The 16,389-nt window shown below is 47.6% G+C and overlaps 1 protein-coding gene across 1 annotated transcript; it reads left to right on the forward strand.

Moving 5' to 3' along the window:
* The first annotated feature begins 6,340 nt into the window (after positions 1–6,340).
* On the forward strand, positions 6,341–15,760 carry Hsdl1 (hydroxysteroid dehydrogenase like 1). The gene is made up of 4 exons (XM_015496006.2): positions 6,341–6,606; positions 7,456–7,901; positions 8,078–8,305; positions 13,754–15,760. The coding sequence occupies exons 1-4, from the start codon at positions 6,387–6,389 to the stop codon at positions 13,850–13,852; spliced, it is 993 nt and encodes a 330-aa protein (XP_015351492.1). The 5' UTR covers positions 6,341–6,386; the 3' UTR covers positions 13,853–15,760.
* The last annotated feature ends 629 nt before the right edge of the window (positions 15,761–16,389 follow it).

The following is a 16,389-nucleotide window of genomic DNA, read 5'->3' on the forward strand; positions in this document are numbered from 1 at the left end:
TTTCTATGGCACTTTGGAACTTGTCTTGTGTCCTTTAGGTTTTTGATGACTCCAGCCCTGATGGATGTTGTGCTGAAAAAGGAGAAGATGCTCTTTTTCCCAGGTTTGGGGACAGTTCTGGTTTTGCTGTGACCACTGCTATTTTAGTTTTCTGCAGAGAGAAGAACACAAAGTTTTTAGCATCCTCTCCCACTTTATTTTTTCCCACCTCTAACATAGTTCCATTGCCTACATCAGGACTTACAGCTGGACGATCAGAATATGTACGTTTAGGCTGGTGAGTGACCACCAGCACCAACTTATTGGCATCCATCAGCTCAGAGTTATGTGTGTGTGTGTGTGTGTGTGTGTGTGTTGGAAACACTGAAGATCTACCCTCTGGCATGTTTCAGGTATACAGTGTAGTATTAACTGGTCACTGTGCTGTGCATTAGGTTTCCAGAACTTACTCATAGTGGAAAGTTTGTACCCTTGGACCAGATTTTTCCAGTGTCCCCACCCCTAGCCTCTTTGATCCATCATTCTACTCTGTTAAGAAAACAAAGCTTCATAACAACTTCTTGCAAGTGGATTGTATAGGATTCAGGATTTTACTGAGTTTTTAGTGTTGTTTTCCAAATGGGCTTCTCTAAGTTACAGACCCCATTAGGCTGCTGTAACAAAACTGGGTGGCCTGTCAACATTTCTCACAGTTCTGCAGGCCGTGAAGTTCAAGATCAAGGTGCTGGCAGGTCAGGTGTCTGGTGAGGCCAGTTCCTCTGAGATGGTGGTGCCTTCTGTGTTTGTCCTCACACAGTGGGGTCCTCATGACCAGCTGCCTTCCTGAGACCTTGCTCCCTAACCCCTGGGGCGTTAGGGCCTACCCCAGGAACAGGGGCTGATGGACACAAACATGAAGACCAAAGCACAGACTGATACCTTTATTGCAGAATATCGGTCTGTGCAGCTTAGTGTCTGTGTGTTGGTGGGTAAGCTTCTAGATTTGATTGTGTAATAAACTGTAAAATTGTGAGGTTTTGGAATTTAATGGCTCTGGGGAGATACTGATTTTTCTTTCATTAGAAAGGTAACTTTCCATCATGTGTGTAGGGTGGGAAAGAACTGGAGGGATGGAGGGACTTGGTAATTTCCTGTTTCCCTTTTATGAACCAGGGGCTCGGGAGGACATGTGAGGTTCAGCCTCAGCCCACCTGCAGCACCAGGGCGTGGCACATCCCCTCCAGCCGCCTTGCAGCTGCCTGTCACCTTCCCAAATTGGACTGCTTGTCACCTCCGTCAGTGCCCCAACTAAGTCCAGCCACCTGACCAGAAAGCCTTCCAGTGCCACTGTGCTCTGTGCAGCCCTAAGCTGCAGGCACGTTGAACTCCACCTCCCGAAAAGCAGCCAGACCTTTCAGTGCTGCCCTCTCTGGGGGCCTGGCCTCTGGTCCCCTTAGCCTCTGCCCAGGGATCTCCTCCTCCAGGCTCCCCTCCTTCCTCCACAGTGCCCTGCTGCCGGGCTGTGCAGGTGCTCAGTTTATCCTTCTGTGGGTTCCACGTGCCAGGGCAGCAAGGAATCCTGGTTCATTCCTACAGTGTCCTCGTCCCTGGCTCTCGGGGGGCTTCTCCCATGCTGTTGAGTACTGTTCACCATGTAGGCTTCCCGCACGAGCTCCTCTGCAGGCCCTGTGGAGACTGGCAGGAAGAGCCTCATCTAATCCAGCACTTGTCGGTTGAGCTGCTCTACCAGGGATCGGAGGTGCTGGAGTGGCACAGAGTAAGGTTTGGCCTCTGCCCTTCAGGAGCACAGGCTACTGGGGTGGCACAGACCCAGCAGTCCTAGGACAGCACGTGTGGCACAGGGCAAGGGACAGCGTTCAGAGATTCCTTTTGCTTCCTCCTTCCCAGAGCTCCCACCCCTCACGACACCAAGTTGCCTCGACTGCTGCCACTTTCTTCACCGCCATGCCTGCCAGGGGATTAGGCAGGTGTTAGATACCTGAGCTCAGGTGGGCCCACCAGGAGTTTGGAGTAGGGATGCAGGGTGGGTCGCGGTCATGTAGAGGTTCAGATGGAAGCTACAGGAACTGAGAGCATGGTGTGCAACGAGGGGGCTGGTGAAACCCAGGCTGCCGGCAGGGAGAGACAGCTGGCTGAAGCAGCTCTCTGCCTGTCCCAGGCAGCTGGCTGGCTGCCTGGGCGCTGTCCCCGAGGTTTCCTGGTATGATTCCTTCCTCCCTCCCTTCCTGGCTCTGTCTCTGAGGTTTCCTGGTATGAATCATTCATTCATTCCCCCTCCCCTCCCCCTCCCCCTCCCCTCCCCTCCCCTCCCCTGAGGTTTCCTGGTATGATTCCGTCCTTCCTCCCTTCCTTTCCCTCTCCTTCCTTCCTTCCTTCCTTCCTTCCTTNTTCCCTCCCCTCCCCTGAGGTTTCCTGGTATGATTCCGTCCTTCCTCCCTTCCTTTCCCTCTCCTTCCTTCCTTCCTTCCTTCCTTCCTTCCTTCCTTCCCTCCCCCCTTCTTCCTCCCTCCTTCAGTCCCTCCCTCCCTGTCTCCCCAACCCTTCACTTTCTCTTCCTCTTTCTCTGTGATACTGGGGATCAAACCCAGGGACTCTGTGTCATTGAGCTATGTTTGCAGCCCTTTTTATTTAGTTTAGACAAGGTCTTGCTAATTTGCCAAGTCTGTCTTTGAACTTGGGATCCTCTTGACTCAGTCTTCCCAGTTGCTGGGATCACAGGCGTGTGCCCTCATACCAGGTAGATTTCCACCTTTGTCCAAGCTAATTTTGGATGGGTTTTTGTTCCATCACATGAGGAAAAAAAGGTGCAGGTCCAGGAGAGCTTGCTCCTGCTGGGCACGAGGGTCTACTGTCCCCAGGCAGACCTCGGCTCTTACTCTGAGACAAGGCAGTTTGCAAATATTTTCCTGCCTACTCATGGAATGGGAATTTTTGTGTTTTCTTAATTTTTGAAAACTTTAATGTTCACTTTATACAAAAATATTGCCAGCAGAGCTACAAGGACAAAAGAAAGGACTTGGTTTCTTCTGGGTTTTTGTTCTTAAGAGTACAGCTGCATATCCACCGGAAGCCTAGAACAAGCAGAGAGGAGACCAGGGGTCATTACAGCTAGCACAGAAACCTTGGGAAACCGCTGGAGCATCTGCTGCTAGAGACTACCTCACTGATGTTCCAGTCTTTGAGCAGCTTCAGCCTGAGGCCCTCAGAGGCCCACCTCCCCTTTCTTCCCCCAAATGTCTCTATACACCCTTAGTGCAAGTGATTTCCCGAGTGGCTTTGACTGCAGCCTGTCCATCTTGGTATAATATGGCATTTGTTTTCTCATTGAAAACTTATTTTTTTTTTTTGGTACTGGGGATTGAACCCAGGGGTGTTTAACCACCAAGGCACATCCCCAGCCCTTTTAAAATATTTTATTTAGTGACAGGGTCTCACTGAGTTGTTAAGTGCCTTGCTAAGTTGCTGAGGCTGGCTTTGAACTTGAGACCCTCCTGCTTCAGCCTCCCAAGCTGCTGGGATGCCAGGCGTGTGCCACTGTGCCCGTGGGAAACCTTGTTTTAACATCGCAGAGGTATGTCCACCTGCTGTTGGAGGAATAGCTCCAGTATTCCAAGCATCGCAGTGTTTAGTCGTGGCTTTGTTTCTAGTGTCGCCACATTTTGAGAGGTCCTAGTGAGTGATTGTTTTGCATCCACTCTCTGCGTGGTCTCGTGCTTGCTGACTTATGACTGGAGATGCACATACACTTTGAAAAGGTGATTTCTGGAGCTCCCCACTTAGGATGATCTAGCATGGGATCTTAATTTTTAGTGTTCTTTCTTTTTCTTTTTTTAAAAATATTTTTCAGTTGTCAATGTACCTTTATTTTATTTATTTATATGTGGTGCTGAGGATCGAACCCAGGGCCTCCCACGTGCCAGGCAAGCGCTCTGCCCCTGAGCCCCAGCCCAGCCCCTTAGTGTGCTTTCTTGTGAGCAGTCAGGGCTCTGGTGACTGTGGGGCTTACCTTGTAAGCTGTGACTCTTTTTTTCAAGCATTTTTTAAAAATTTATTTTTTAGTTGTACTTGGACACAATACCTTTATTTTATTTATTTATTTACTTATATGTGGTGCTGAGGATCAAACCCAGGGCCCTGCCCATGCTAGGTGAGCGCTCTACCGCTGAGCCCCAGCCCCTAAGCCGTGACTCTTGAAGCTCTCCCTGCAGCAGGGGGAGGACTGTGACTAGGGCCCTGGGCAGCTTCAGAATGGGGCGCAGGGAGGAGGGGCAGGACCCTCCCCAGGTTCAGCTCCTGCACTGTGTGGAGGGCAGCAGCTCAGAGACAGAGGCCCTGAGTTCCTGGTGTGCTTGAGGAGGTCGGGCGCCAAGGGCCTTGCCCTGGTGGGAGATGGACAGAGGGGAAGACGTGGTGTGTCCAGACTTCCTTGAGCTTGATGTCTCATGGCAGGAGGGCTCAGCTCCTCTGGTCCATGAGGAAAGACTCAGCTGTTCTCTCGGATCCTGGTTCTGTGCTGCTGAAGTCTGTGGGGTTTTCTTGTCCTCGTCACCTTGTCACCTTTACTGTAGGAGGCCAGTGTCTGTGGATGGAGCCCAGCACACAGCATTTTACCTGTAGGAAGTAAAGTAGCCCAACTCTATTTGAGAAAAACAATTTTTTAAACTGCATGTCACATCATCTTAGTAAGACAGTGACGTGAAATTTGGCATCGGGGACCTGTACCCTCTGGGGGTGTAGGAGTCCTGCTCACCTGCTGCTTCTGCGCTCTGTCTCATTTCTTCCGCGTGTCTGTTGGCTTGCAGCTTGGGCCACACGTTGTATTTATCTGAAGATTTTGTCCTCGTTGTCTGCCTTTCGTCACAGTGTGGCGTCAGTGCGGGGTGTCCATTGGGTACTTATTCTGTGTTCTGCTTATCCAACTTCTCCTGCCGTCCTTGGGCACTGTTCCACTGGAGTGGGAGGAGCTCCCTCACCTTCTGAAGTCTGCACCGGGTTTTGCTGTTATTCTTGAGTATTTTCTTAGTGTCAGGACTTTTTTTCCATAATAGAATTTCTTTAGGAAGGTCACTCCCGGAAATTTTATATTTATTTTCTTTCTTCTTTCTGGCTTAAAATCAACTTTCTTGTATATAATGTAAGCTGAATCTTAATGTTTGTGTACATATGAGCTACCTGTAATTTAATTTTTTTAATTTTTGTTTTTTGGTACTGGGGATTGAATCCAGGACTGGTCTGCCATTGAGCTACATCCACAGCCTCTCCTTTGATTTTTTAATTTTGAGACGGGCCTGGCCAAGTTGCCCAGGCTGGCCTTGAACAACTCCTGCCTCAGCCTTCCAAGTAGCTGGGATGACACGAGTGCGCCACTGCTCCCAGATTTGTAATTTCATTTTACCTGTGATTTCTTTTTAGTTCAGGTCATTTGATATTCTGTCCCTCATGAATAGTGCACAGTGGGCCAGACTGCAGTGGCTCCTGTGGGGTAGACCTGGAGGAGTTCAGCTCCTGTGGTCGTGGTGCCGGGCCCTCGTGTCTGCCCTCCCTCTGCCTCTGTGGAGTCTTCTGATGCAGGCACATGTACCAGATTCTACAGCAGTACAAAGACCCTGTTGAACATTGCCTCTTCACAGAGGTACTGTTACTCCGTTTGTCTTTGAGTCCTCAGCCTCTGTCACAGTGCGCGGAAATGCCTGTTCTGTGCACATGTGACGGGGTTGTGTTGGACTTCTCTCCAGCCTAAGGGCCACGCAGATGTCACCGTGTCAATCAAGTTAGTAAGCTGGAGGAGATCTTACTCTGCCGCCATGTCAAAGCTGTTGCCTCAAGTTTGGGAGGTGTCCCTTTGATTTTAATATGATTTCTGTTTCCTGTCAGAGTTTATGAAAGCTTGTCTCTAGAGGATTGTAGGCCCCTGGAGGCTGAGGCCAGGTCCTGACACTACCTTTGTTTTTTCTATTTTGTCTCTACCTGGGTAGCAGGGCCTCTGCACTTGCTGACTGACTGGAGCAAGGAGATAAACACAGCTCCTGGCTGTCGGGGGAATTTAAGTCTGTGCCTTTTATTACATTAGGCTAGGAATCTTTTTAAGGCCCAGCATACGGTATTTATCTCCATCCTCAAGAATGGATCTGATTTTAGGAGAAACTTGGTATCTTATGGTAGTATTTAGATTAACTTCCTTGGAAGAAGAGATCTTCATAAGCCATAAATGTTAAATAATGAGCTCGTTAATTGGCTGGGTCCCTGGCTGCGCATTTTGGGAAGCTGCTGTTACTCAAGTGAGAGTTGTCAGGATCTGGCAGCTGCTCAGGTCTGTCTGCATGTGGGTGTTGCTGTTCTTTACCTTTTTCAGCTGAGAGCCCCTCTCTCTGTCCCTGCAGGTTGCCATGGCTGCCGTTGACAGCTTCTACCTCTTGTACAGGGAGATTGCCAGGTCTTGCAATTGCTATATGGAAGCACTGGCTTTGGTTGGAGCCTGGTACACGGCCAGGAAAAGCATCACCGTCATATGTGACTTCTACAGTCTGATCAGGCTGCACTTCATCCCTCGCCTGGGGAGCAGGGCAGACCTCACCAAGCAGTACGGAAGATGGGCTGTCGTCAGTGGTAACCTGATTTAAAACCTAACAGTCTTTTCTGTTTAGGGTCTTTTAACTCAGCCGCCTTACTTCAGGGGCTATTGAATTTAGTGATTTCGTGGGAACATGCTGTAAGAACAGTTAGGATTCCTGATATGATTATGTTCACATCTTTTTTTTTTCTTTTTTGGGGTACTAGGGAGTAAGCCCAGGGGTGCTTTACCATTGAGTCACACCCCCAGCCCCTTTTGTTTTTAATTTTGAGACAGGGTCTCACTCAGTAGTTTCAGGCCTCACTGAGTTGCTGAGGTTGGCTTTGAAGTTGGAATCCTTCTGCCGCATCCTCCTGTGCCTGACAGTTTATGTCTTTTTACTGCCCCTGTCACAGGAGGACCTGGCCTTGTGTGATTCATATTTTTCTTGTCTCCCACCCCACCCCCCATCCAAGGCCTGCTGCAGCTCGGCTTTCTCTCTCTCTTTTTTTCTTTTTTGCTGTTTCCATCCTGTCCTTAGAGATGGTCACCACTTTCAGAAAGACTTCACCTATTTTAAATTTTATTTTAATTTATTGTGTCCCAGAAAGTTTCTTCTGGCACCCATACAAGCCAGATGGGCGTTTGGAAACAAGTCCTGCCGTGTTTCTCAGCGTGGCGGGAGTGTGAAGTGCCACACGCCTTGCCTGTCTGTCAGGTGCCTGGAGAGCAGTCCCCACACATCATTCACATTGTGGAATCAGCTTTGGCCTTGAAGGACAGACACTAGAACTCTCTATATTTTTAGTGTGACTTTCTCTCTAATTAAGCCTGGCAGTGGGGTAGTTGAGATTCATTGCAGAAGGCTCTGAAGAGCCTATTCCTGTTTCTGGCTTGCATTGTAGGTGCAACAGATGGGATTGGAAAAGCCTATGCCGAAGAGTTAGCCAGCCGAGGTCTCAACGTTATTCTGATGAGTCGGAATGAAGAGAAGCTGCGGACAGTTGCCAAAGACATAGCCGACACCTACCAAGTGGAAACGGATATCATAGTTGTGGACTTCAGCAGGGGCCGTGAGATCTATGTTCCTGTTGCAGAAGCCCTGAGGGACAAAGACATTGGCATCTTGGTAAACAATGTGGGTGTGTTTCACCCCTACCCCCAGTATTTCACTCAGGTCTCCGAGGACAAGCTCTGGGACATCATAAATGTGAACATCGCCGCTGCTAGTTTGATGATCCACATAGTGTTACCGGGAATGGTGGAGAGAAAGAAGGGTGCCATCGTCACCATCTCCTCCGGCTCCTGCTGCAAACCCACTCCCCAGCTGGCTGCGTTCTCTGCCTCTAAGGTCAGGCTTGTTGGGAGTGGAATTCTGACTGCTGACAAACGTCACGTCTGCCTGGAGGGGCGGTCTGTCAGCAGCTCCTGTTTGCTTATGATAAAAAGTCTCTATTTTTTTGTCCTGCATTTTCTTTCAAGTTCCTCCCACCCCTAAATTAAAAGTCTTCTCCTCACTCTTGACAGGCCTACTTAGACCACCTCAGCCGAGCGCTGCAGTACGAGTACGCCTCTAAAGGGATCTTCGTGCAGAGCCTCCTCCCCTTCTACGTGGCCACCAACATGGCTGGACCTAGCAGCTTTCTGCACAGATGCCCCTGGCTGGTGCCTTCACCAAAAGTATATGCACATCATGCTGTCTCTACCCTGGGGATTTCCAAAAGGACCACAGGATACTGGTCCCACTCTATTCAGGTAGCAATGTGCTTTCAGTTCTTAGAACTGGGTGAGTCTGAAGCCTCATGCAGAAAGAGGAGATTGGAAATTCTGATTCTTAAACTTCACATCTTAAATAATTTTGTTTAAGACATTACATTTTCTTCAGTGGGATTATTAAGAATTTTCAAAACTTTAATTGGGTGACACCTGAAACATGCTGCTTTAAGTTAACTGGATGGTACAAATATAAAAATGCTAATTATTTACATGGGAACTTAGAGTAAAGACTCTTTCTGGGCAGGGGGTGCACTCCTGTAATCCCAGCAGCTTGAGAGGCTGAGGCAGGAGGATCGTGAGTTCAAAGCCAGCCTCAGGAACTTAGCGAGATCCTGAGCAACTTGGCAAGGCCCTGTCTCAACATAATATATAAAAAGGGTTGGGGATGTGGTTCAGTGGTTAAGTGCCACTGGGTTTAATACCCAGCACCAAAAAAAAAAAAGATTCTAGTGATGCTGGCGGGAATTGGGGGCGTGCTTCTAATCCCAGCTACTTGAGAAGTTGAGGCAGGAGGATCACAAGTTTAATGCCAGCCTGGGTAATGTAGCAAGACCCTGTCACAAAAAAAAAAAAAAAAAAAAAGCTGATGATGAAGCTTAGTGGTAGAGAGCTTGCCTAGTGTGCATGAGGCTCTGGGTTTGTTACCTAGTATTGAAAAAAAAAATTCTAGTAATGCTTAAAAGGGGGTACCTCTAAGTGAACAGTCAATCCAGAGCAAAACTACCAGTTAGGTCTATATTTTATACAACCATATGGCAAATAGTATCTTGGAATATTCTTAAACTCATTTGTTCAAGCATAGAATTTTTTAAAAAGTTTGTTACTCAGACATGACAAAGATTTGGGTCTTTTAGGAATATTTTAATTTTGTTAAATATATGAATTGTGATATAAGGGAAATTTATAACGATAAATTTATAATGATAAATTTGTGTTTTCATTATTTGGCATAGAAAATAGGTGTGAGCTGGGTGTGGTGGTGTATATCTGTAATTTCAGCCACTCAGGAAGTTGAGGCAGGAGGATCACAAGTTTGAGGCCAGCCTCAACAATTTTTTGAGACCCTCAGCAATTTATGTAGCCCCTGTTTCAACATAAAAAATAGAAAGTACTGGGGATGTAGCTCAGAGGTAAAAGCACCCCTGGATTCAATCCCCAGTATCAAAAAGGAAATACTTGGCATTTTCTTAATGATAACACAAATATTTTGGGGACTGTTTGCAAAAGATTATTAGACTTAGTACTACAGACTCATTGTTTGTGTATTAGACTTACCACTCCAAAATAATCTCATACTAAATTAATAGTTAATTTTCACTTTTCTCAAAAGATGTGACTAAAGGTTTCTTATTTATTTATTTAATTTCATTTTTAAATTTATATATAACAGCGGAATGCATTGTAATTCTTCTTTTTTTTTTTTAAATATTACATGTGTAGAGCTCAATCTTTCATATCTCTGGTTGTATACTCACATAGACATACTCACATCAATTCGTGTCTTCATACATGTACTTTGGATAATAATGATCATCACATTTAACCATCAAAAGATTTCTGTTTTTAAAAAAGCCATTTGTCACCATTTGGGGTGAGGCACAGCTGTGATCCCAGCGGTTATGAGGGCTGAGGCAGGAAGATGGCAACTTATCATCGAGGCCCTATCTATCTAACAAAGAAAACAGAAAAAACAGTGCTGAGGGTATGGCTCTGAGGTTGGAGCCCCTGGGTTCAGTCCTTAGGACCACACACACAAAGGAAGCAGTTTATCTAAGTGGGTATTTCCAAGTCCCTAATTACCTGAGAAAAGGGAGAAACCTAAACAGTAGTTTAGGAGCCACTGACCTTGAAGTTCTCTTAGAAGTGAAGATGGCCTGAGGTGGGTTCAGGCACTGTCTGTGTGAAACACCATGGTTTTATTTTTCTCCACATTTTTTTATTGGTGCCTTCAGAGTTGAAGCACCAGTGTTTTAATCACAACTATGTTCCCATGATGAACTTTTCTCAACAATGTGTGTTTTCTGTCAAGACATTCTGTGAAGCTGATTTATCCCTAGAGTACTTTCCCATACAGAGTTGTTAAATGTTCTGTTCCACTTTTCCTTTTTTGATTTTATTTACTTAAATTATTTTCAACATTATCACTTTTTTTTTTTTTTTTTTTTAGTTTTACAATAGAGATTTGATTTGTTACTGTTTTGTCTCAAACATATTTTACTGGTAGCTTTTGCTGCTAACTTTTTTTTCCTATTGTTATTGTTTTTTGAATGTAGTTCACCCAAGTCACAAAGATCTAGATTTTATCATGATTTCAATCCTGTCGCGCTTTAGTCTATGAGAAATTGAATATGCCAACCTGTGGTATGATGTTTTATCTTGTGCTGTTTACTTCAGTTTGTCATCTACATTGTGAATTAAATAAGCATGACCTTCTGTGTTTGCTGGTGGTGAGAGGAGGAGGTCGGTAGTGGCTGTGGGTGCTCGGCTTGTTGCCCGTCTGTATTTGCAGCCACAGTTGCACTAGCATCCCCCTCCTCAGGCTGGAGTGGATGGAGCAGGAAGGGCTGAAGGCCTGTGCTTTAAAAAGCTAGGATGCCATGGCCCAGATAGGTGGCACTGGGGGTGGGTCAGGTGTGAGGAGTGGAGGGACAGTGGAGAGATCAGGGGCAGGGACTGGTGGGAGCCGTGTGCATGCTGGTTTCAAAGGTCCTGGGGAGTGTTTCAGAGAAGTGGAGGCGGCTGCTGACAGATGGGAGCTCAGGTGAGAGATCTGTCAGGAGACTTGGCTGCAGTGACAGCTGTGGGAGTGGGCCACATCCCCTGAGAGAGGAGTTTGGTGAGAGTCGCAGGGTGTCCAGCATTGGGGATCGGGGGAGGTCCAGCAGAGGGGTATGGGGAAGCCAGGTGGGGACTCAGTGCACCTCTCAGGGAAGCTCTGCTTCTGCCTCTGAGATAGCTCCAGCACGCCGAGGGTGAGGGTCCGGGCTTGAGTGACTTAGGCTCTTTTCCATGCTTCCTGAAGCCTCACCTGCTTGGGCTCTGGGTAAGGTGTCTGCATTTTCATTGCTAGTGAAGATTTCCAGCTAGTCCTGTGTGTAAGTTTCTACTGACCTCTTCCTCCTCTTAGAGTCCCCGAGACTCCTGAACAGTGTGGCTTCAGGGGCTGCTCCGCTTACTTCAGGAGTCGCATTGGTATGGTTGCACAGGAGCGCCAGACAGACTGGTCAGGACCCCAGAATGTGAGACCCACCCAACCACCTCCAGTTCCCTTGGCTCAGTTTGGCTGGTCTTTCTCGCAGATCCCAGTATAGAGACCGTGGCATTGCTTCCCTGTAACTCGTCAACTGAGGGATCAGTGAGTGGGCTCTGTAGTCTGTCAGTACCCAGGGATCAAGTGCTCTCCTTTTCCCCTGGCTCCCCACCCTGCTGCCCAGGGTGTTCATACCTCTTAGAAATGCCCCAGAGAGAGAAATAAGACAGATGGAAGGGAAGGAAGGGGAGGCCAAAATAGTTGGTTTTTTTAAATCCTAAGGCCCATGCTTGTTGGAGGCCCATGCCATTTAGGTTTCATTTTGGGAAGAGGGCTCCCCGTGGCCCGGGAACACTCCCCCCTGCTGTCCCTGCACCCTCAAATATCAGGCTCTCTAAGCAACATGAAGAATGTCTGTGTTGTTGCAAATGAAAAATTAAGGACCCAGATGAACAAAGGGTAATTTCTGGTCCTGGGTCTTTACTCTGTGCCAGTGGAGTCTCCTTGGAACAGGCAGAACATACCTTGATGCTGTTCCCCTGAAGTGGGCAAGGGCCAGGGGTGGGAATGAAAAAGCCGATTTTTAGATGCTGATTGCTCCCCCACTGATGGTTGCACAGGCCACACTGATGGTTGTTGGTGTGGCCTCCCTGGAGGTGCAGGCCATTTATTGAGAAGAGGGTCAGTGACCTTAGTCCCCACTTCAGTTCTTTCTGGGCTGGGACAGTGGTACCTACCAAGGGCCTATCCATCCCTTTTCCTTAATATCTAAGCCATTAGAACTTTCTTGTGGTCTTGAACAAACCTGTCATGTAGGGTTTTTCTGTCTCACCACCATTTGAGTAAGTATTTCCTGGTTTGGGGGAGCTGTGTTGTGCATCACAGGGTGCTGGGGGACATCCCTCGCCTCCATGAGATACCAGTGGCATCCACTGCCAGTGTCACAGCCATGTTTCCAGACATTGCCATCTCTCCTCTGGGTTGAGACTTCTGGAACAGAATGGTAGCAGCAGGACTCCCTCTTGTTCCATGAGCCCCCTCGTCTCACCCTAGAGACCCTTCCAAAGTCCTGGTGTTTCTCAGTTCTCTTGTTTAAAGTTGCTCCAGCCTGCCCCCAAAAAACTTGCTTTTCTCATGTTGGCCACGAATGCCTGTTTGTTCCAGCTGACTTACTGCTCTAGGGCTTTGTGATTCTTCACCCTGAACATGCCGTTTATGCCACATTAAGTGAAGATGCTTCATTGTAGAATAGGTGCTGCTGCTGCTGGTTCTTCCCACAGGAAAACCCATGTCCCAGAGATAGGCCTTGGGGAGAAAGAAAGTGGCCAAAGGATGATGGAGAGGGAGCTCAGCTCACCGTCAGCTTCCCCTCTCCAGGGCGGGAGGCCAAGACGCAGGAGAGGAATGACAGGGACAGGGACGGGCTGCCAGGGGGAGGAGAGTCGTGTCTTTCCTAGGAATGGCGCAGGCCTTCCAGGAGTGCTGTGGCGCCTTTTGTCTGTCCTTCCCTGCTCTGGTGTGTCTGTCGTGGTGGGTGGTAAGGGTCCTTCACCTCAGGGGGGTGGGTGCAGGGAGACTGGGCAAGTCCAGGTCACGCTAGTCCTGGATGACAGTTCTGGATGACACCTGGTGACCACCCGCAGAGCCAAGTAGAATCTGACCCAAAGGTTACGGTGACCAAGGGGACAGACGCAAAGTGAAGGCAGAGATGCCATGCCTCTTCATCCCAGGCCAGCCACCGGGGGCCACCTGCAGGCTCGAGAGAGGAGTCCGTGTCTTCCACAGAAGCAGCCTCAGGTCCCTCAGGAGTAATCTAGGCCACTGTACTCAGAGCCCCCACGTCAGACGTGATCCACAGCGAGGCCAGCAGGAGACCCTCAGTGCATTGCCCAGTCACGTGGCCATGAAGATTAGCAGTTCTAAGTCACTTAAGAGCAGGTGAAGCTGGAGGGTGTACTTGGGGTTTTCCTTGAAACAATGAGTGTGTCTAGAGTCTAGGGTAATACCTTATGGAGACAGAGGTGTTCAGTACGTAAGTGCTCAGGGGCTTTCTCCTTTGAGTTTGAAGTGGTTGGAAGGTGTTCATTGGGTTAAATTGTGCTGATCTCTGCTCTGATTCCTTCAGTGTTGATGGTTTGAGGCTCTAACCTTATAACCCTTTCTCTTTTTGTTTTTAGTTTCTTTTTGCACAGTATATGCCTGAGTGGCTCTGGGTATGGGGAGCAAATATTCTCAACCGCTCCTTACGCAAGGAGGCTTTAGCCTGCAAAGCCTGAGTCCCGACCGTCAGTCAAGTTTTGCCAAGTCATGGTAACCGGCAGTATTCCGACATTTGGAAACACATTTAATTTATCTGATGTATTTTCTTTTTGACTGATGATCAGTGTGCTGTTAATTCATCATTTGTAAGGCAAAGTCTTGGAGAGCTGTGATAAACCTCCAGGGCCAGTGGATGGCGTGGAACAAGTAACCCCTGAGTGTGGGAACTGGTGAAGACGCCTAGATGTGATTGCTTTGTTCCAAGCTGTTCAAGAGGGGTGTTGACATCAGAGCCACGGCAGCGAACGCTTATAACAGACTTGTCAACGCTTCAGTTTCCGATGTTGTGTTTTAAGGGAAATGGCCTATTTTTCCTTTACAGATGACAGCAGTGTTAGTTTTGAAATGTTCAGTAGGAAGACTATTGAAAAGTGTTATTTTGTAACTGAGATCTCTGGTGTTAGCTTAGGAATCTGGTTGGGCTGCCGGAGGACGGAGATGCAGAACCTGTGTGCTGTGCTGTGTGTGAGCAGCTCTACACAGGGTTAAGTTACAAAAGAGCCTTGTCAGGGTGGGTAACGGGAAGCTTCACGGGGTGATACAGACCCAGGCTCTTCCTTTCCAGACCAGACAAGCCTGCCGGGTTTGTGCTGTGGGTTTGCCTGTCTGCTGCTGCTTCCTCCATGTCGTTTGTGTTTCCCAGGTCTGGGGTGAGTGTGTTCCTAGACTTGGGGATCTAATGTGTAACCTTTAGTCACTATCTTTTGATTTGTAATTGTGCTCAAGTAGTGATTTCTGAACCTATGATCCATTTTATAACTGAAACTTAGCCCTTTTGAGCTTGTTATAGCTGGTTTTCATACACTTTTCTATGTAAAATGATTCCATTCCGGTAGTAGTATTGATATAAACATCAAGTATTTATGGAATAGTACTTAAAATATGGACAGATTATGTGTGTGATATGATGTATCTGTTGCAATAATGTTAGCAGCTCATTTTTTGGTCCATGTAATGAATTATGCATTATTGTGAGTACTTTTATTGATGTAATGATAATTATGCACAAACCCCACAATATGGATTAGCATTGACACCTACAGTGAAATGTCTTTAATTCAGATCCTATAAAGCCAACCATTTTTTGTGGGCCACATACCTAGCACTCAGAATTTATGTAAGTTTCTATATGAATATGGTAACATGGGCGGATTTAAAATTCAGAGCTTAATATCATGACACTGAAGAAGCTGGTCATTTGGTTGAGGCCAGGACTGGTGTGGGATCGTCCTGCTGTGAGGCCGTCTTCCACAGTATGCCTAAGCACACCTGAGTGTTGCACACACGTTTTTGCCTGTGACCTTCCTTGCAGCATTTCCAGATGTGACATGGATTCAGAAGATGAGTGGCTAAGTTCCCAAGCTCTTCCGCTCCTAAATCATGTCTTCAAAACACAGAAGTGGAGGCACAGTGCAGCTGGATCCTTGACTTCACACCACACTGATGGAATCTGCGCTATGTGTGATTGCAGCAGCAGCAGCTTTCTGTAGCCACGCTGTTGTGTGATTCTGTGTAAGCCAGGTCCCGGTGCTGTCTTAGGGTTAGGGATCAGGTGGGTGGCGCGGCACTGGTAAACACGCCTGGCCCGTGGTACTCTGAATTCTGCCCTTGGCAGGATGTAGCCAGACATGCTGACTGGTGCAGATGTGGTGCAGACTGGTCCCCAGCTTCAGGGGAAGAGCAAGACTGAATTTCCTTTGGTTTTCTAGCTTTCATAAAACACCACCTCCCCAAAGCTCACTTGAGAGTTGGTTGGTCACTGTGGATGGGGTCTCTTATTCAGAATGTGGGGAATCTGAACCTTGAAACTTGGTCTGTGAACTGGAAATGTAACAATAAAAGCAGTTGCTCTGTCTCCTCTGGAAGAGGCTTTGCTCCAAGTATTTCTAAGCTGGTTGGTTGGAAGGAGGGTTTCTCTTTTTCCTCATAGAAATGATTACCAAAAATTAACCTGTGAACACCTGTGGTCATAATTCATTAAAAGCTGAAGCTTCAGGAACATAATTATGTGTGACTGTCGAGGAAGCTTCTGAAGCCTCCAAGCTATTTTTCCATCTCGTCTCCGGAGGGTTGAGGAGGATGAAGTTGGGCTCAGCCACGGCACTTGCAGTGTGCAGACAGTGGGCGATTTGAGTGAGCTGTTTCGGGCGAGTGGTGGGGCTGAAGGAGGCTGAAGGCCAGACTGTGGTGGGTTCCAGAGAGTGGGGAGGAGAGGGAAGGGAGCCCCAGAAGACAATCCTGAGGGGCCTTTTTTGTTTTTCCTATGTCGAAGACAAAGTTCTGTTAGGTTTGGGATGCAGAGGGTTAGGGATATGTCCTCAGTCTTGACACTCTGTGTTCCAGAACCATCTCCAGACTGTCCATTCCTCTCAGTACAGGCCCCAACCTAACAACTTAGGATGGTTCAGTGTACGACTCTTTGGCTTTACGATGGTGTGAATGCTAAATGTGATGATATGAACTGTATTTTGACTACTCTCTCCCAGGCAGGTGA

The sequence above is a fragment of the Marmota marmota genome, unplaced genomic scaffold (assembly GCF_001458135.2).
Source record: "Marmota marmota marmota unplaced genomic scaffold, marMar, whole genome shotgun sequence".
Lineage (NCBI taxonomy): Eukaryota > Metazoa > Chordata > Mammalia > Rodentia > Sciuridae > Marmota > Marmota marmota.